Below are 20,872 nucleotides of genomic sequence, written 5' to 3'. Positions count from 1 at the left end.
ATACTTCAGGTTAAAAAAAGCAAAACACAACCCCATTTGCCATGCCGCACCGCTTCTTTGGTGCGTCGTGTGATTGGCACCTCCCCCCTAACCACGGCATTTCGACGGGACTGCGAGGGGATGCCTGATTGCGCAGTCACGCTTTATTTCACTGTGGGGCAAACAGCCATGCCTCCCCCCTGCGATATCCGGCCCATGTGACCGCGGCCTTAGATTTGTATACCCTGCTTTTCTCTGAAGCAGAGATTGAAAGTGGTTTACAACACCATTATTTTTAAAAGGATCTTTTTTCCAGTTGTAAAAAGTTTATCTTACTTCAGAGTACCAGAAATGTCAAAGAAGTCTTGGAAATAATTCAGACCCACCTTGCCAGATTCTGCTTTGTCTGTGTCCCCTGATAAGTCTAGAACAAGTTAAGCTTTTGTATGGATACAGACTTTCATACACAATTTTAAGAAAAAGTGAAAAATGTAATTTCTCTTTTTATAGACATTGATTACAGACAGAAGCACAAAACTAAGCACAAGTTGACTAAGAGCTACAGGGCAAAAGGAAAATAAAATGGGCAATAAAATGCAAAAGAAAAAGAAAAACCCATTTCTGCTTGGTAATATTAATATAACTGTTATACGAAAAAAACTCCCAGAATTGTGGAACCCCATTTAGCTGTCTACTCTACTTCTATATTTGGGCTGTTCCTACAAATATTACTACAACTGGTAGCTAAGGAGATCTGAATCACATTAAATCTATTTTGACATTAGTTTTAAGGCTCATAGATACCTATAATCAAAGATGAACAGTAAAAATGAACAATTCTGGAAACTTTACTCTACATGAAGACAGCACACTAGATTATATCTAGAAAACACTTAGTATTCATAATATTATAGATAGCTTTTAACTGTAACTTCTCTTCAAGGGAAAATTGAAGAAGGGCAGAAGAGGTAGCTCAGTTGCCTAACATGAAGGACAGCTGTCAGCTAATTAATTCCAGGTAGTTTCCCATGAATCAACCCAAGACAATGGGCTGGATCCTACAAACCGTGAGTGCAACATACTGACAAAGGAGGATCTATCCTATCTTCTGTTTTTCCCAGCAGTCCTCTCTGAGGAGGAAGAGAAAGAAGAAGAAGAGAAAGAGGAAGACAACAACGAAGAGGATGACGAAGAGGACGATGGAGACGAAGCAGCAGCAGCTGCTGCTAATTCCTGGAACTGAGATGTTAGCATGCTTGGGGAAATAATCCAGTCATATACATGCACAGTTCCAGTCTGTAAACTGTACTGTAACATAAGTTTACGAGGGACACTAATTAAATTAAATTTTAATTAAGTTAAGCTGAGGTGGGGGATCTGTCTAAGGAATGGCTCTCTGTGCATTGGATCCTTTCAGTTGGGGCAGCTTGATCTTGGTGCCTGCCCCGGCCAGGCAAAGCTAACATGATCAAAGACAGTCCTGATTGGGAGAGCTGCAGGGCTGCACAAATGCCAGTCCCAGACCAATGGAGTGAGACAACAGCAGAAAGCCTAAGCCCAGCAGCAGCTCTGGGGCCATGCTCTGGCTGCTGGCTTTGGCTTCCCTGCTGGGGTTCTGGAACTAGTGGATTGTGGAGCCAGGTTGATGCTAAAGCACACACAGGCATGGCTCCCATCCAATAGATGGGCCAGCCAGTTGAAACTGTATGCGTCCCAGGATGTCCGCAGCCACAAGGCTGTCTTGTCTGCTGGGAAGCCTGGCGGCACCTGAGCCTCTAGTGCCTGGCTCCAGAAGATCCCCTCGTGCTTCAGCCCCCCTCCTCAGATTTCAAAGCCTTGAGCTAACTTGCTTCTGAAGGAAGCCCTGCCCAGTAACTAGGGGTGCTGCTAATTCGATACAGGGTGCCACCCTCAGCACCCCTGCTGGCTACAGGCTTAAGTGCCAGGAATAGACTTATCTGTTTCCTTAGCTACTTAGCTCAATGGACACAAGAGAAAAGCCTCCACTGGGAAGAACAGAGTTTGCAACCAAGCCCCCTCCTCCTCAGCCAGCAAACTTAGCAAATAAACAACTCTAGCACACCCACCTAGTGTCTGCCTTTAGCTCAATTAATGCAAGAGGAAATACCTACATCAAGAAGCATACTGTTCGCGAACAAGACCTCACCCCTTCAGCCAACAAACTTCAGCACATAACTCTACCAGACCCACCTGGCTCCTTAGCTCAATGAATGCAGAAGATGGAGATTTCATGATGGAGCCATATCAGAATACTCCTATTATATATTCTCAGGGCTTTGGGGAGAAGAGAATGAATAAGTATTGAGTATAAATAACATAGACAAGATAACCTTTGCATGTATTTCAGTGAAAATGCAGGAAGTAGACCACTTATGGCCTTGGTGACAAGGTGTTCTACAGATCCATTTCAGACTTCATGCTGATTCACTGGGGGGGGGGATAGAATTAATAGCAAACTCTCTTGGCACACTTTGTTGTGCAAGCAAATACTAGAAAGGAGAAACAACAATACTGATGTTCTGAGTTTTGAACCAGGGTGGGGTTGCCAGTCAAATTTGGGACATATGTAATGTTGCTTTTAGCATAACCTGCTGTATAACTGATTGCTTTATTAAACAGATTAGCAATGATTAAACTCAAGTTAACCCATAACCTTACATTTTCTGTCTTGTTCCCCCCCCCCCCATTTATTTATTAGTCAAAATATTTACACTCTTTTTTTTCCCTTGGGTCAAGTTGAATTTGAAGTGGCTATTAAAAAGTTACAGATAAAAACTGAAAACAAACGTCATATTCTCAAATACCTTCTTGCTCCCCAAAAAGACACCTGTTGTTCACAACCCTTCTTCATTTTACATGGTGGGGCAAGGTTAAAAAAGATGTATGAGATAGGGCTTCAAAAGGTGTTTAAAACATAAACATTCACCCAGACAAAGTATTTTTAATGAATTTAGGTGGGGTGAGTTTGGACATCTTGAACACAAGCAGATAACTAACAGAGTTTAAATGTAAAAGCTCTGTATCTTTAATAATAATAAACACCCTGATATTTCAAATATCTCCTTTCTGATTTTTACTCTTTACTATCTGCTCCTTGCAGTTCAGTTCAGGCTTCCAAACAATGATATACAGTTTGGGGGAAAATATGAAACCCAACAATCCAGCACTGGATGCCAAGATAGAGAAGATCTCCACAACTACCATATATTTCCCTTTGGTGCTGAGATACGTTGGAATAAAAGTCAGCCACACACAACAAAACACCAACATGCTGAAGGTAATAAACTTGGCCTCATTAAAAGTATCAGGCAATTTCCTAGCAAAGAAAGCCACCATGAAGCTGGCAAAGGCCAGAAATCCCATGTACGCCAAAACACAAGAAAATAGAATGGCAGATCCTTCATTGCATTCCACTATGATTTCTTCTGCCAGAGAGCTCATGTCAACATCTGGGAATGGAGGGTCAATACAAAGCCATACTATACAAATACTCGCTTGTGTAGATGAGCAGCAGAAAACAACAGTGTTTTCAAATCCTTTCCCCAGCCATTTGCTCATCCTAGATCCTGGTTTAGTAGCCATGAAAGCCAGAACCACTGTGATGGTTTTGGCCAACACAGAAGAAACAGCCACTGAGAAGATGATGCCAAAAGCAGTTTGGCGTAAAAGGCAGATAATGACCTGAGGCTGACCAATGAAGAGCAGGGAACAGAGGAAGCAGAGCAGGAGGGAGATAAGCAGAGTGTATGTGAGCTTCCGATTGTTGGCTTTGACGACGGGAGTGTTCCTATGCTTGATGAAGATCACTAACACCATTGCTGTGGTTCCAGAGAGGGAAAGGGCCAAAATAGCCAAGCTGATGCCCAAGGGTTCTTCATAGGACAAGGAGTTTACCATCTTGAGAAGGCAACGATTTTTATCATCACTTGGGTATTGACCTTCTGGACACTGGAAGCAATCATCTGTATCTTAAAAACAGAGAGAAATACTGTTCCAGCTTCCCACAAAAACAATAATGTGAAGTCTGCCAAACATCTTCAGGGTTTCTTTTTTTTAAAAAAAAATGGAATTGATCAAAGAGTTTGAAATACTGTAGAATAACTATATGTAGTTAATACTATACACATACAAACTAATCTAACAAATGGTGAGCTCTTCATGGGCATGTGGAAACATCTACCACTAAGAATTAGAATTATTTATGTCATGAATGGAACATTCCTCCCCGCCCCCAGTAGACAATAGGTGTGAAGACTGGAAATAGTGTCTACCTTTTTGGTTTGAAATCTTCCCTTTTGGACATGGATCACACTCATAGCAACAAAATGGTTGCCCCTCTTTCCTTTTCTTGATGTAACCTGGAAGGCAGTTATCATTACACAAAGCAGTAGGAACAACCTGTCCATGAAATGGGAGAAAAATGTTAATTTCATTTTCTTTTTTGAATTCATTATCTTGTAAACAGGTTGTTGGTTGTTGTAATGGCAGTGCTTTCCATGAGAGAGCCCTGTGCCTTACCTAAGTATTGTTGTTAATTCTATTTTGGATGAGGCTAATATTGGGCTGATCTGTATTCTTATTTTCACAGATTGTGTGTCCATATTGTGTCCCCCCATTTTGGATGTTTTGCTCCCTCTAGTAGTGCATTGCTATATGTCAAGCATATCTCCCTGCTGATCAAAACTGAAGGTTTTTATTCTGGACATACACTGGTGTAATATCAAATCAGTCACTCAAGGGAGGAAGTCATGTGAAGAACCCCCCCCCCCCAAAGCAATAGGGATACACAAGCTATAAAAATGAGACTGCAGAAGAGCCATTGTGATTATCATAAATATCCAGAAACCTCTCTCAAACTGACTACAGTTTTACTGCCAACTCAGCCTGAGTCACAAAGAAAAATAATGCCTCAGATGCTCTCTTTAGTACCAGAAGTATGAAACAAAAATGGAGATGTTCAAACCAACCAGTGTGGCTTATGTATTGCTTGCCAAAATGAGCAGTGAGATGATTTTTCATCAAGCAGTTAAGCTGTTTGTGATCAGCTGGGACATATTTGTCAGGTTACTTTTCATGTATTAAAATAGTATAGGGCAGAACAGTTCAATTGGCAGTATTCCACACATGTGTGTTCTCACAGCCTAATGGATGTCCTAGTTTCCTCCTTCCTAACAGATCTACTGTCACTGTGCTGTACTCAGCAGCCAATTGTACTGTTAAAGGGTGAGCAACAGTGTTCCTTGGTATCCCTGTTCAGGTTCTAGTATTCGTGGTACTCATAAAGAGGGGCAAGGACTTACACAGGTCATTGAAGCCTGACTGTGTCCAATGGAATTGTAATTCTGTTCTTCCTAATTTGGAGGGAGTTAGGCTACAAATACATACTATGTATGTACATCGCTGTAACCATAGGAATTAAAATCTTTGTCATGGACCAGCCAAGGCTCAGTGACAGTGAGGACTCCTTAGAGGAGGAGGGGCCCTGTGTAGCCAGTCCAGATTCAACATAAGCTGGACTAGAAACAGAATGAGGTGCAGGCATGCCCTGATTTGCAGCCCAGAGCTGGTTCAAAATCACCTCCACCCTCCAGCTATAATTCAGAAGGTTAAATCAGTTGCATACCAACAACCCTCCAGGGTCACCTGCACCCTTGGAATGCCACAGAAGAAGGTGAGAATGGATTTACAGGCTAGGCAGCGAGGTTCATGCCTCCTGACTCAGCACCAGCTGCCCACTGATAGTAGAGATGAATCCTTGCAGGATTGTTCCTGAGAAGCTTGCTCTGTGCATGATGTCTTAGTGTGCAGCTATAAAGTCTCAGAGAGACACTTTTGGTGTGGATCCAATGTGTACATCATACACTGAACTGCCAACACTGTTGATTTATTCCTGGAATCCTGACCTCAGACTGAATGAACCTGGACTTTGGAAACCTCCTCTGGCCTTTCCTTTGGAAATTAGAGAGATGCTGTAACCTGACACCAGAAGCAGGCAAACCAGCCCATACCAACTTCCTTTTTTTGGAGGGAGAAGTAAAAAATGGTCCTGAAAGAACCTGGGGGGAAGCTCAAAAAACAGGATCACGAAACCACGGGGGAAATCAGGCGAAGCCGCGAGTCAAAATGCAGCCCCGCAGCTTCGGGTGTGAAATTGACCAATAGTATCGGGGCAAACGGCGGCACAACATCGAGGCAGCTCTAGTGCGAAATCAGCCAGGGTCTAAAGAATTAACAAAGTATTAATACTTCCCCATTTCACTGTAGAACCTAGAATTTAAAGCTGAGTCCTACCTGATGAAATCTGCTGGGCCACATAATGACTGTCTCATTAATGGAAAACTCCCTGCCTTGTGGAGCTTGGGGATCCATTTCCCCAACTTTCACTCTTAAGAAGGACTGGTTTGGGAAGGTGATCCAGTTGATAATATCAAATCTACCTACTAATTCACCATTTTCATTGAAAGATATCCTGTCCCCAGCAGTGTTGTTGAATGAAATGCTCCTCAGAAAAGGGTGAATCTAGAATGGAAGAAATTAAGGCAGATTATATACAGGGAGAGGATGCATAAATAGGGTTGTGACTTTGAGCTTCCGGGTGGGGTTTGGAGGACTCCCAAAATTACAACTGTTACAAACAGAGAAGTTCTCCTGGAAACAATGGCTGCATTGGAGGGCGGTCTCTATAGGTATACACCACATTGAGGTCCCTCTCCAAGCCTCACCCTCCCTAGGCTCTACCCCCAAATCTCAAAGAATTTTCCAGCCCAGAGTTGGCAACCCTATGCATAGGAAAAGAGGAAGCAACCAACTCCAGCATCCTGCATTCCTTCCATCTTGTTTGAGATGTGACAGCGTGGCAGCAGTTTCATTAATGCAAATACACAGGCCATACTGAGTGTTTTTTAAGTCTAGGGTGCTGTAAGGTATACAGTGTTTTGCTCAGAGCCTACTGAATGCTTCTCTTGCTTCCTCACTGCCTCTTGTTGTGTTTCTTTCCTGTTTGTAATTTAGTGTCAATATCCTGCATGTGACTCTGTTGTTGGAGGGCCTTCAGTTAGTTAAGGGTTTGGTTTTGGGTTTGTTTGTTTTTTTGCAATTTCTGTAGTTGCAGTAAACTTTATTGGAAGCAGAACAACACTTGTGGGATTGAATTCTTTCCTGAACTCTGCTAATAGTCTGGAGCTGAGGATATCCTCCCTCCAGCCCCCAACTTCCACTGTAGTGGTAGCTCTCCAATTCTGTAGCAAGGGTCTCAGTGCTGTTTACCACCTTGTTGGATTAATCCTCTGTATTGTGGAGGAGTGGTGTTAAACCACCATTATGCATATTGGTGGAGGTTTGGGTGTTACTGTTCTGGGAGATGTCAGAGGTATTATTCAGATGTGTTCCTGTAGTACCTGCTACCACAGAAAGTACCCTGGGTGAGAGCATTTTGTGATTTCTGTGAGTATGAGGGTAATCTGAATGAGTGTGTCTACTTACAGCTCCGTTTTGTGCTGGATTATTCTGGTCTAAGCCCAATGGATGGGTTTAGACTACAGTAGCTCTGCATAGGACTGTAGGAGCATGTTATAAGCAAAGGCATGCATGTGGATGAAAATGCACATAAGAGCATCTGTCTCATGCATCTTTATGAAAGTGTAAGAGAAAGTGTATCCATCTGGAAGAGATCAAAGGACCATCTAGCCTTCTAACCTTTGCAAAAAGAAAGGGGCGAAAATGTCCTTAATTGTGTAAAAATACGTTACACTACAAACAATCCCAGTAAAGTGTAACAATTCATGATTGTACTGATTACACAAAAATACGGACAAATCCTAGTGAAAGATAACAATTTCTGAATAAGTATGGCAATATCTGAATGTCCTGATAACAAATTACTTAATGGGTACAATTTTGTTAGTACAAACATTGGATACTGTGTCATGTTATCAATCTGATTTTTTTTGTTTCAAAAATAACTTTTTTTCCATGTGAGATATCCCATGGACGTTGCTCCTAAATGTCTCTACCTACCGTTCCCTTGTGCTTATTTCTGGAGGAATGCATGGCATGGAATGCATGCGCCACAGCATAGACAGCATTGTAGATACTGTAGCTGTGGCCTGTCATGCTCATTTCAAATAGTGGACCCGGAAGGCTCTCAAGCTTTTCTTCCCCCGTGCAGCTTTTCTTGGTCACCCCACTGCTATCAGTATCTGGAAAGAAGCAGTCAAAGGCCTGTTCCCAGAAGACTCTGATAAAGCCATCTCTGTTAGAGTAGGGTGTCAAGGTGTGAAGGAAACGTTGAAATCCTTGGAGCTCATTGGAGTGAATAGCAAAGGATAAAGAACCATGAAAGACTTGTATATCCAGGGTCCTGAGGAAGGTCTCTGAGGTGAAATCCCAGTGGGCCGTCATCACCCACACCTTGCAAATGGATGAGATCGTATTCAGATCAGCAAGCATTAGCACCCACTGCATTGTCATCATGGTTCCAGTCTCTGCATTTATAACAAATATATTCACATCTGTGTGGGTTAAGAATGTGGAGGTATCCTGAAAGCGTTCCATCAGAAGGAACGTGTCTAAAAAATCACTGTGAGTTACTAGTTTGTGAGTGAAAGCAGGACAGATGCCATTTTGGGAAAACAGGTGGGTCAGAGTCTGCACAAACTTTTCACCTTGATGATCACCCACTATGATGAGGCCAACCCATTTCCACTGGAAATGCAGAAGAAGCTGAACCATCCCAGTGTACTGATGTGCTTCACTGGGGACCATCTGGTACAAGGATGAGAGATGCATTTTGTCACTTGCCACTGAAGCAAATAAGCTATAGGTGACCTAAGCATGAATAAAAGAATTGTCACCAGGAAAGTTATTGTGGCATATGTTTAGAATAGTCACATGTGTACTTAGTTAAAAAAAACAGAAGTATAGTGCAGTGAAAGGCTGGCTATAAATACAGTAAATACATACAAACTAATACGACTACCCATCCGGGATTATCATGACTTAGTTATAACGTGATTCTCTCTGTCAGATCTGTACCCTGGCTGTTGTCCAGGAAGCTGATTAAAAAGGTTTTCTCCTCCAGTTTGAGCATCACAAGACACTCATGAACATGGATTGTTTGTGACATAGTGAGCAGTCCAATGTTACCCATTTTGTTTCCAAATCTAAATTAACTGCTCTTTTGCCTTAGATTATCTTGTTTCGAAATAACAGTGAAATATAAAATCCAGATTTTTTTCCCAATATATATTTATTAGGATTTTATACTACACACACACACATATACACAAATCAACAACAGAACATAAATTCACAAACCATCTAAACTCCCAACACTTCACATTGATCAAATGTCATAATTTATAAATTTTACATTACCTAGAATCTTTAACAAATAAATCATTCTATTTCAGTTTTACTTCTCTAGTTTTTTCTGCCATATTCCTTTATGTCTTGACATAACAGCTGTAATAATTAACTATTTTAAGATTCTAATAATCAGCTGGTCTAAACTCACTATAATCAACAATTTTAGTCCAGTAATTAATCACCTAGAAATCCTGTACATTTGCTTTAGCATCTTTTTTCCATTCTTATTTATAAATACCAAAGGCAAATTAATTTATAAGACCAGTCTACCTATATATTGATCTTAAACATTAGAGCCACAATACACATTCCTAATTAACTACCTAATATGAACAGCTTTAATTTCTTTTACTCATCGCCTTACATTCTCTGTAGAAAATAAGGTTACAAATCAAATATGTTCCTGTAACATCCTATATAACCATCTATTCCAGTTCATCTTGTTCACTTATTCATATTACCTAGTGCTCTAATCCCTTATCTAGCTGCCCTAACAAATTTACTATTATTTAACAATATAACATACTCACTAATCCCAAACCAACTAAATCATAATAAAACTACTACTTACATTTCATTTCTAATTACCTAGTGGCAGGTTTTCATTTTACTCTCTATTCCTGAATAAATACCCTAACCACATTAATTTAATTCATTTCTATTAACCTAGGAACCCATTTTCCATTTTACTCTCTGTACAATCTTCATTCCCAGTCATAAGTTCCTTTCCTGATTTTTATACAATGTCCAAAGCCTTTAATCTTATACCATCTGGGTAATAATAGTACTTCTGTTACTTACAACAAATCCCTGTCTTTACACTTTACATTCCACTCCTTAACCTAAGTTCTCTCTAAAAAAAAATTATAACACGACATACACCTCATTAATATTACTTTTTAAATCAACCAAGAAACTTCAATTCACATTTACTTATAATAAAAACTCAAAACCCATTTTATAATAAATTATCATGAATAACATTAACTCATAATACCACTTTTTAGGACAGCTAAGCCAAGGTAATTAATATTCCTGGTAGTGAGATCAAATGCCAAGTTTAAATTAGTACTCCATACCACCATCATTTTATTTTCCAAACGTCCAAAAGCCTTCGTAAGTCAGAGCACATACGTTTGTCATGCCAGTTATAAAACCGTGACCAAGTATTCTCAAATGTCGAGTCTGTTGCGCCTTTTATCAATAAAGTCAATTTGTCCCATTCCGCAGCCTCCAAGATTTTGTTTGCAAGTTCTCATTTTGTTGGTATCTCCAGTAGTTTCCAATATTTTGCATAGAGAATTCTTGCAGCCGTATGATTCTTTCATAGAACCACAGAGTTGGAAGGAACCTCCGGGATCATCTAGTGCAACCCTCTGCACAATGCAGAAAATTCACAACTATCTCCCCCCACACGCACACAACAGCCCCAGTGACCCTGCTCCATGCCCAGAAGATGGCAAAAAACCTCCAGGATCCCCGGCCAAACTGAATTAGAAGAGATCCTATCCCCAAGCTCTTTCTCCAAATCCCATTTAGCCCCTTTGTAGTTGCTCTGATTGAGAAAGGGGGAAAAAGACCTGTGGGGTATCCTGACCATGCAACTCTCACAGCATCTCTCCTTGGGCAACCAGAGTTTCATCTATATGCAGTCCTTTCCTGTTCATACATGTCATCATGTCTCATAAATGCATCCATGCTTGTCTTCTTATATGAGAACAAGGACACAAGAAGATTCTTGGGGCACCTTAAAGACTAAGCAGAGGCACTGCGTCAAAATCCTTCATGCACTGATGCCCGTTTTACCAAAGACATTAAAGTTTTCTCTAGATAGAAGATACATTTGCTTGCCCATGGAGAAAGAAACAAGAGACACACGTTATGTTCTATATGCAAAAAAGAGAGAAAATATATTTTATCAAATGTATATTTTTTCACAAATGTAGCTCTGTCTGTTTTCATGACAGAAAAAAATGTCGTAAAAATGTCCTAGAGATGATGTCTTGATTTCATTATCGTTAATCTTCACTGTTCTTATTCCTTTCTTCTGTTTCCATTCGCCACTCCCTCTCTCTTTCCATCTAACTGTTTAACCATGCAAAAAAATATTGCATTCATTTAAATTTTTACTCTCCAGCCAGCAGATAAACCTGTAAGAAGAACAGTTAGCTGGGAAAAGTCACCCTCTGAGGCACCCCCCAGCGTGCTTTTACTTTATTTGTTCTCATTTCAAATCCCCACCTAAGGTCCTGTTTCCCCCCCTCCCATGTTTCACTCCCAGCATTCTCATCTGACCTGGGGAATCTTGTAGATGCCTAAGACGGTGGCCATGTAGAGGGTAATGTCAGACTTGAGCCCCCCTATAACTGCTATCAGATCCATACTGCCACATTTGTAGTTTAGGACAGTCCAATTCTGACTGAAGACAAGGTTCAGTGTGTTCTGATATGTCATCCTTGCATTGAAATAGCTTTCATAAAAGTGGAACCCCAAAGTGTGGTTGGGTAAGATGTTGGGGTTTTCGTTGATCTCTTTCACAGCAAACACCAAGGATAGAACATGCTGGTAGTTTTTTGGCACTATCCTAAAGCAAGACAAAAAAATCCAGATGGTAGGTGTTCTACTTTCATTAACTACTTCCTAATCTTAAATGCTCCTTCTGGAATTTCTTCTCCAGAAGGAATTTGTTGCAGTTGGTTCTAAGTGTAAATTGAAAGAAAAACTGGGATCTTATTCCCCACAACTAATCCAGTTCTAATCCAGTGTATACAGGATTTTCTTTAGTGGTTTCCCATCTCTGTGTTGCTTCTAAATTAAACAGGCTATGCTATAATGCCTTCCCTTCCATACATTACATTACTATTCCTTATAGTAGCAATCCCCTGTACTGTTCCATTATATTACTGTTCTAATCCCTTTGTAAGAAGGTACTTCTGAATATTTCTGCGTCATATATTCTGATAAATGATAGATGTGTAGGGGCTTTCCTAAGCGTCTTAGGCAGTCCATTCCATAATGTAGGGGTGCCAGGTCACCTCGGGCCACCAGTCAGTGTAAGGAATGGAGGGGTAGTCTTCACAGCTCCATGTTTGGGAATTCCTGGAGATTTGGGGCTGGAACCTGGGGAGGACAGGGACCTTGGGTACAATGTCATATAGTCCACCCGCCCGAGCATCCATTTTCTCCAGGGGATCTGATCTTTGTAGACTGGAGATGAGTCCCACTTGGAGGCTGGCATCCATATTACTGCGTTCTATGGTGTGAATACATCAAGCTCCCTTATACTGAGTCAGACCTTTGGTCTGTCAACTTCAGTATAATCTGGTTGATATCTGGCTGGCAGAAGCTCTCCAGGATCTCTGGTAGAGATTTTTCACATCACCTAATACTTAATCACTTTGTTTAGAAAAATGGGAAATTTTGCATCCTAAGCTCTATCACAGGAGCTGCGGTGGCTCAAGTGGTTAAGACGCTGAACTGCAGGCTGTGGAAGGTCGGTAGTTCAGCAGTTTGAGATCTGGGTTGCCACCTGATGGAGTGAGCTCCCGTTTCTAGTTCCAGCTCCTGCCAACCTAGCAGTTCGAAAGCAAGAAATTGCAAGTAGATAAATCGGTACCACTTTGGTGGGAAGGTAACAGCGTTTTGTGCGCCTTGGTGTTTAGTCATGCCAGCCACATGAGCACGGAAACGTCTTCGGACAGTGCTGGCTCTTCGGCTTTGAAACGGAGATGAGCACCGCAACCCTAGAGTCGGACTTGACTGGCTTTTGAGCAAGGGAACCTTTACCTTTTTAAACTCTACCACAGACCAAGAACCCTCACCCCAGTATGTGATATTCTTACAATAAAGCAGGATAAGAAATGCCTGAACAGAATTGGTTGGCTCAATTTATACATAGATTCCCCATTCCCAAAGATGTTTTAAAAGTATGTATGAAATCCACATTTAAATAAATCAACAAATTACAGTTAGCAACCAAATGCAAATAAAGCTAAGAGCTAGAAAAGGAAACAGGTACGCCCTCAAATGTTTGGTTCCCAAGGCCAGGCATAAAAAGGAAGCCGTTAAAAGCATTTTCAAGGCATATGAAGATGTGGCTTGTCAGACCCCTTGGTGAATAATGCATACTGTAATGGTATTTGTATCCAAAGTTTAAAAGCATAGAATTGGGTTTTGTTGTTCAGTCGCACAGTCGAGTCCGACTCTTCGCGACCCCATGGACCAGATCCCGCCAGGCCTTCCTGTCTTCTGCCGTCCTCTGAAGTTGGCTCAATTTCATGTTCGTTGCATCTATGACACTGTCTAACCATCTCATCCTTTGCTGTCCCCGTCTTCTTTGACCTTCAATCTTTCCCAGCATCAGAGTCTTCTCCAGTGAGCGCTCCCTTCTCATTTGGTGGCCAGTACCAATGAAATAGGACAGACTATTTATAAGAATAAGAAACCTGGATGTTATTTGATGAGTGGAAACTACAATATGAAGAAGGGATCATATGAACCTTGTCTAGCCCATATTCTTCCCTGAAAATTTTCATGTAATTTATGAAACAGAGGAGCTCAATACTTCTTCTCTCAAATGATGTGGAATGGTTAACAAATATTACCTTAGTATGAAGATATTTAGTGAATTAATATTCAACACCATTTGATGTCAACCTTGGGCAGTAAATACCTTGTGAAGCAGTTAGCCAATATATGTCCATTCGTACCGCCATACAAGAATCAGAACACATTCCATTAATCAGTTCACTGCTACAAAGTCTTGTCAACATTGAATTCTGAATTCTGATATCGAATTCATACTTTGAAATCTAGAAGCTGTCTTTCAAATTAATTTCAGGAAGATATACCTGTAATGGGTTATTCCAAGAACCTGACTTATTTCTAAGACAGTAAAATAACTTCCTTACGCATTTTCATCAATTGGCACAGCCTGGGGGTTCTCCTTAAAAAGAACAGGGGTGTGGGGAAGGGAGAAGATCTGAGAAGTGATGGCACCAATGAGGAGGTCCCCTGTTTGATAATACTGGTGCTGGATGTGGATGGGGTTGTTCATTCTGCACATTACAGGGTGCAGTTTGGCTTCTGTTTGAGTCAGCAGGAGTGGAATCAGAAGCAGCAGCAAGAAGGATGATTCTGCCATCTTGATGGGGAAAGTATGATGCTATGGACAAGATTCCCTTATTTATGGTTTCTATCAAATTCTATATTATTCTGTATCAGTCCAAGTTATAATCACATTCCTGAAGCCTTTGTTACCCTGCATGGACTCAGCCATTTTTCTCGATCTAAATGCCCCCGGGAGTATTTTATGTAAGCTTCTTTGTGGTGTTGACTGTGCTTGTGGCCTGGGAAGAGTCTTATGGGAACTGATAACATTGAGAATGGACACCTGTGCCTAGGGATAATTGCAATGTTCACACTCAGCTCCCCAAAGAATTTTAAGCTGTACCGGAACTATTGAAAAAAACACGTTTTTTCTGTCTTGCCAGTATCACAAAATGCCAATAGCCTAACTAAAGTTTAACTTTTTTTAAAAAAAATCTGGGATATATTTTGAATATGGCACATTAAATAAAAAAGGGCTATGCAGGACAGATCCACAAATAATAAAAAGATGAATGCAATGCATAAATGGGATTTTTTTTAAAAAAGCATGTATTCCTATTTTTAATTTCAAACCTGAACGTTCCTCGATCCAGTCCACTTTCATATTTTATTTGTCACTCCCATCATTACCCAGAACTTGCTGGCCACTTTCCAAATACCTAGCTTTATTTTCTGATAAGCTGTGCATTCCAGAGACCACAAGGAATTCCAATGCAAAAAATAAATAAAAATGAGAGGGCGTTTCTGGCAATTTTGGAAATTTATTTATTAAAAAATTGAAAAGAAATTACCAAGTCCATACAGAGAGGTCTAATATCAAACAATAGAAAGGGAGCTCCCGGTCGCCGCCGAAGGCAATGGCGACCGGGGCCTGGTTTGCCGCAGCGTGCTGGGACAAGGGTGGGAGGAGCCAGCCTGGTTAGGCATGGCTCAGCTCCCGCCCGAGGCCAGTTGCTGCCTCGTGCTCACCTGGTTCGGAGGTAGAGTCGAGGTGCTGCCGTGTCTCCTGGGGCAAGTGGGGCGGTCGTGTCGGTAGTGGCGAGCAGCAGCGGAAGGCAATCAATCTTGCGGTCATCCAGGCTTGGTGGCTGGAGAGTGCTGGGCGGTGGCTACGAGCAGAGGAGGCCTCGGGGAGCTCAGGCGGTTTACAACAAAGAGCTGTCGATGCAGGGAGTAGCCGGCAGCGGGGCCCGTGGAATTGCGGTAGCGGGGAGGGAGTTTCTCTTGGGGGCCAGGGGGCTTGGTTGTTTGTAAGGTTGGGGTTGGGGCGAAAAAGGGGATTGTGGCAGCGCCCAAGGGCGACGGGGCTGTGGGGTTCTCTTTCTCTCCCCCGGTAGGGCCTTTGACCAGGGGCTGCTTCAGTCCCCATTCCTCATTTAATTCTTGGGCTGGGTTGCAAGGAAGAACCCGCCCTTCCGCCACCGTCTTAACTTCGGGAATACCTCCCCCACGCGTGGGTCACCAGTACACTACTAGCGGCGTTTCCAGCACTGCGGGGAGGGCAGCATGGGGATCGCTCGAGCGCGCTTCCCGAGGAGCCGGCGAGTGGGTGATCGGTGAAACGTCGAGCTAGGTCCGGGTGGTGGAGGGCTTGAAGTGAGGCCTGGGGCCGAGGAGCTGTGAGGGTCCTTGGTATTTCTCTCCCCCCCGCCAAGGCCGTTGTTCAGTGGTTTCAGTAGCCCTGACCAGCAAGGCCGTTAAAAAAGGGCTTTATTTTGCCAGACCGGGTTATTATTAGCTAGATTACAGGGAGGCTACCAGTGGCTGGGCTGCTGGCAAGCCAGATTAATGGCTTAAGACTGGGGTTGGTGGCTCGCCCACATATTAGACAAGGAGGTTGGTCAGCCTGACACCTGCCTTGTCTGTTCCGCTACCTAGGAAGTGCTCCCTTGCCGGTTTTTGTTAATAAACTGTATATAGTTAATAAAGTGGCCCTTGTTTGATACAAACTGTTGTCCGTCTCATTATTCCGACTTCAGGGGCAAACATCAATCCAAAGCCATCTATCAAATAAGTCCAAAAGCATGAGATTACATTTCTTAACACCATAACCAGTTAAATTGTTGACCATCTATGGAAATGACTCCTTTGCCCCCCAAGCTGGAATAAAGAGACAGACAACATTGCTGGGATAACTAAAGGGCCACTTTATTAACTGTTAACAGTGATGCATAAATGGCAAGGGCAGGACAGGTTGTGGCACGGCAAGGCCAGGGGTCATCGGGACCCCTTCATTGCCATATAAATTATGGCAAGCCACCTGCCCCAGGCGAGAGCCAACAGGATGCGGCTTGCATACAGCTAGCATGGCAAATGGATAATCGTCCCAGGCACACCATCCCTTGAGCCACAAGGCTCAAAGGGAGGAGAATCCCTGGCGATCCTGCAGGCAGTCTCATACAGTCATTCTGAAGCCGGTGGAGAATTTTGAGACTCCTAGCTTTAGTTACAGACGACTTATGCCTGCCATAAACATCCTTAGCTTCCATTACAAATAGGATCAAGGTGTATGTTTGTGTGTGGGTGTGTGTGGGTGTTTCTACACATAACCTGGGCCGGGATTTCTTGCTTTCCTTCCTTCTAGACAATGCCACTCAATCAACATCCTGAACTGGGAGTCTAGATTCCATGTGAATAACAACGACCTGTGTCTTCCAGAGACAACAGTGACTCCCCAAGCAAAGAGCAGGGGTTGGGAGTTTCAGACAACTATATGTGCCAGGAGGATCTGATTTCCTGTTGTGGTTGGTATTGCAACTCCCATGATCATCCAGAAGTCAATAGCCAATTTTGAGTCTCTGACCTTAATTTCTGGATGAGTTATATCTGCCAAAGTTAACCATAGGTTCCAGTGCAGGTAGACAGAAGAGAGGAAGTCTGAAGGTAACCAGGGCCAGGATGTTCTGATTTCATTTGCTTAGGGCATGACAACTCCCATCCTCACTTTGAACCAAGTGGCCAATTTTGAGGATTCTAGCTTTATTTTCAAATGAGTTCTTCCTGCCAGAGAAAACAATGGCTTCTAAAGGAAACGGCTGGGGATAGGGAGTTAAAATCATGGAATCATAGAGCTGGAAGGGACCATACATGCCACCCAGTCCAAGCCCCTACCTTCAGCCTAAAATGCCTCTGACAAGAGTTTGTTTCAGTCCCTACTTGAAGACTGCCAGTGAAGGGGGGCTCACCCCCTCCCTAGACAGCTGATTCCACGGCTGATCTGCACTTACCATTTTTTTAAAAAAATCCTGATATCTAGCTGGTAGCTTTCTCCCTCCTAGGCCTGCCAAATCTCGCCAAATCGCGGCGGGGGATCTGCATGTCTTTGCAGAATCCTTGCTGCGGGGACGATGAGACAAATTGCACCGCCGTCACCAGGACATGATGCTACGCGTTGCTCTGGCAACGGGGCTGTTTGGAGCCCTGTTGCCAGAGCGACGTGTAGCATCAGATCCTGGTGACGGTGGGTGCAAAGCATCTCGCTGTCCCCGCGGCAATGATTCTGTGAAGACCTACAACCCCCCGCCGTGACTTGGCAACCCTAATCCCTCCTCCCATTCATGAACTATTCCAGGAAACACTTAAAACTGGACGCATAGCAGGGGTTGGGGACAGGAAGTAATTGACATCCAGGTCCTTTAAAAAAATGGAGCGATGGTCAGCTCATGAATCTTTCTCAGTCTACCCTTTTCAGTTTTGGTTCTAATGCATCATTTGCTCTTATTCATGTTAGGGACACTGTTACGTATTGGGGCTGCAACATCCCAGGACTGTCTACCAGAGACTGGCTGAGCTTGGAGCTCTAGAACAATAGCTATCTAGGACTCTGGAGGTGACCAATGAGGAATTAAGGTAAAGGTAAAGGTTTCCCTTGCTCGAAAGCCAGTCGAATCCGACTCTAGGGTTGCGGTGCTCATCTCCGTTTCAAAGCCGAAGAGCCAGCGCTGTCCGAAGACATTTCTGTGGTCATGTGGCCGGCATGACTAAACACCAAGGTGCACAGAACGCTGTTACCTTCCCACCGAAGTGGTCCCTATTTATCCACTTGCAATTTCTTGCTTTCGAACTGCTAGGTTGGCAGGAGCTGGAACTAGAGACGGGCGCTCACTCCGTCATGCTGCACCCGGGTCTTGAACTGCTGAACTACTGACTTTTCACAGCCTGCAGTTCAATGTCTTAACCACTTGAGCCACCGCAGCTCCAGTGAGGAATTAATGTTATGTAAATAGCCTATCGTTGGGAGTTGGGTGTGGTTGGGTGTGGTGTTTGCATGCTATTTAAACAGGGCTGTTGACCTGGCATTTTGTCTTGTATCTGCTGAATCACTAATAAAGCTGAGCTGATCACTAAGCTTGGGGTTGGACCATCCATGGAACACAGTATTTAACAGATACTTTACACTATTTGTGCCATATTTATGTGAACTGTACATATCTGATGTTCAACACATATCTGTCTATAATCTATGTTCAACACATGTTCAACACATATCTGTCTATAATACATGTTCAACACATATCTGTCTATAATCTATCATCTATTCCAGGAAACACTTAAATTGATTGATCTATCTATCTATCTATCTATCTATCTATCTATCTATCATCTATCCATCCTTCTGTGTATGGGTTCTAAGTGCAATAGGCATACAGAACATTCTTCCTCTTGTGCTAGCATTCCTTTTTGTGTGTGAAATGAATGGTATCCAAAGAGTGCTTGAGCAAACAGTAGTGCTAGCACAAGAGGGTGCACACTTTGCAGCAGAAGCAATCTAGCATGTTCAGAACTCATTCATAGGCTTCAAAACTTAGTAAGCATATTGTTGAACTGTGTGGGCATGCTATATGATAATACTTTCATGATGGGATACAAGAAACAGTGCAAAAATAAAAGATCATGAGTACAAAGCATAAAAAGCAAAATAGAGGTTTCCTGTTAAAAAGAAGGGAACTCACAAGCCCTATTTAGAAACAGTGCAACTGTGACATTAAACACCTAGCCAAATTTGTTTAGATACATGAAGCAATGGCATCATCATTTTCCATATATGATTCTCAACTTGCTGTGTAAAAACAAAAAATCAGATAAATTGAATGATACCAGTCAGGGATGAAGCAGAAAATTGTATCTTCCACTGTCCCATACCTTAACTTTTTTAAAAAACAAACCTCTAACAAAAACTAATCAGGAGAACAAAGGCTGTGAACAAACATGACCAACATGAGAAAAAGCAGAATAAATAGGATTTCACAAAGATATTGTAGCCCTCATGAAAAATCAGGGCTGCTGTAAAAATCAGTTGGTTTGAAAATAGGTTTTAGTAAGACTACACATGACAACTAAAACAATATGTTCTGTTTTTCATAGAATCACAGAATCTCAGAGTTGGAAAGGACCATACAGGCCACCTAGTCCAACCCCTGCCCAATGCAGGATCAGCCTAGAGCATCCCTGACAAGTGTTTGTCCAGCCACTGCTTAAAGACTGCAGGTGAGGGGGAGCCCGCCACCTCCCTAGGCAGCTGATTCCACTGCTGAACAACCCTTACTGTAAAAATAGTTTTTCCTAATATCCAGCCGGTACTTTCCCGCCTGTAATTTAAAGCCATTCTTGTGAGTCCTATCCTTTGCTGCCCACAGGAACAGCTCCCTGCCCTCCTCTAAGTGACTTTAATTTAGATAATGGGTGATTTCTCACAAGAGCTGCCTCGCAGCACAGCGCTGTTTGCCTCGACACAAACGTGTCAATTTCACACCCGAAGCTCTGGGGCTGCATTTGACTTGGGGCTTCGCCCGATTTCCCCCGCAGTTTCATGATCCTCAAAAACCAGGATCACGAAACTGCGGAGGAAATAGGTCGAAGCCCCGAGTCAAAATGCAGCCCCGGAGCTTCGGGTGTGAAATTGACACATTTGTGTCGAGGCAAACGGCGCTGTGCTGCGAGGCAGCTCTCGTGAGAAATCACCCAATGTTTACGCTGATCTTAGCCAAAAGGCCGAGAAGTGATGCCCTCCTCTAAATGACAGCCCTTCAAGTACTTCAAGGAAGCAATTATGTCCCTCCCTCAGCCTCCTCTTCTCCAAACTGAACATGTTGAGGAAGGGAAGAAGAGGAGATTGGATTTACTATACCCTGCCCTTCACTACCCAAAGGTGTCTCAGAGCGGCTTACAAACTCCTTCACCTTCCCCTCCCCACAACAGACACCCTGTGAGGTAGGTGGGGCTGAGAGAACTCTTGACAGAAACTGCTCTTTTTCAAGGACAGCTGTGCCAGAGTTATGGCTTGCCCAAGGTCATCCAGCCAGGTGCAAGTGGAGGAGTGGGGAATCAAACTCGGTTCTCCCAGATTAGAGTCCGCGCACTGAACCACTACACCAAACTGGCATCTGATGTGCTTTCT

The 20,872-nt window shown here is 42.8% G+C and overlaps 1 protein-coding gene across 1 annotated transcript; it reads right to left on the bottom strand.

Moving 5' to 3' along the window:
* Window positions 1-3,051: 3,051 nt before the first annotated feature.
* LOC107110564 (vomeronasal type-2 receptor 26-like) lies at window positions 3,052-8,763 on the bottom strand. The gene is made up of 4 exons (XM_015411364.1): window positions 8,017-8,763; window positions 6,292-6,519; window positions 4,272-4,398; window positions 3,052-3,968 (listed from the first exon to the last, which is right to left on the bottom strand). The coding sequence occupies exons 1-4, from the start codon at window positions 8,761-8,763 to the stop codon at window positions 3,052-3,054; spliced, it is 2,019 nt and encodes a 672-aa protein (XP_015266850.1).
* Between the last annotated feature and the right edge of the window lie 12,109 nt (window positions 8,764-20,872).

The sequence above is a fragment of the Gekko japonicus genome, unplaced genomic scaffold (genome assembly GCF_001447785.1).
Source record: "Gekko japonicus isolate JY-2015 unplaced genomic scaffold, Gekko_japonicus_V1.1 scaffold2608, whole genome shotgun sequence".
Lineage (NCBI taxonomy): Eukaryota > Metazoa > Chordata > Lepidosauria > Squamata > Gekkonidae > Gekko > Gekko japonicus.
The sequence above is the reverse complement of the archived record's forward strand: the minus strand, read 5'-3'. Positions and strand labels throughout refer to the sequence as shown.

Coding starts and splice junctions, on each gene's coding strand:
- LOC107110564 (XM_015411364.1), bottom strand. CDS start 8,763: ATGGTCCCCAGTGAAGCACATCAGTACACTGGGATGGTTCAGCTTCTT. Junction 4,399..6,291: donor GGCCCAGCAGATTTCATCAG/GTAGGACTCAGC, acceptor TTTCATGGACAG/GTTGTTCCTACTGCTTTGTG. Junction 3,969..4,271: donor GAAGATTTCAAACCAAAAAG/GTAGACACTATT, acceptor TCTGTTTTTAAG/ATACAGATGATTGCTTCCAG.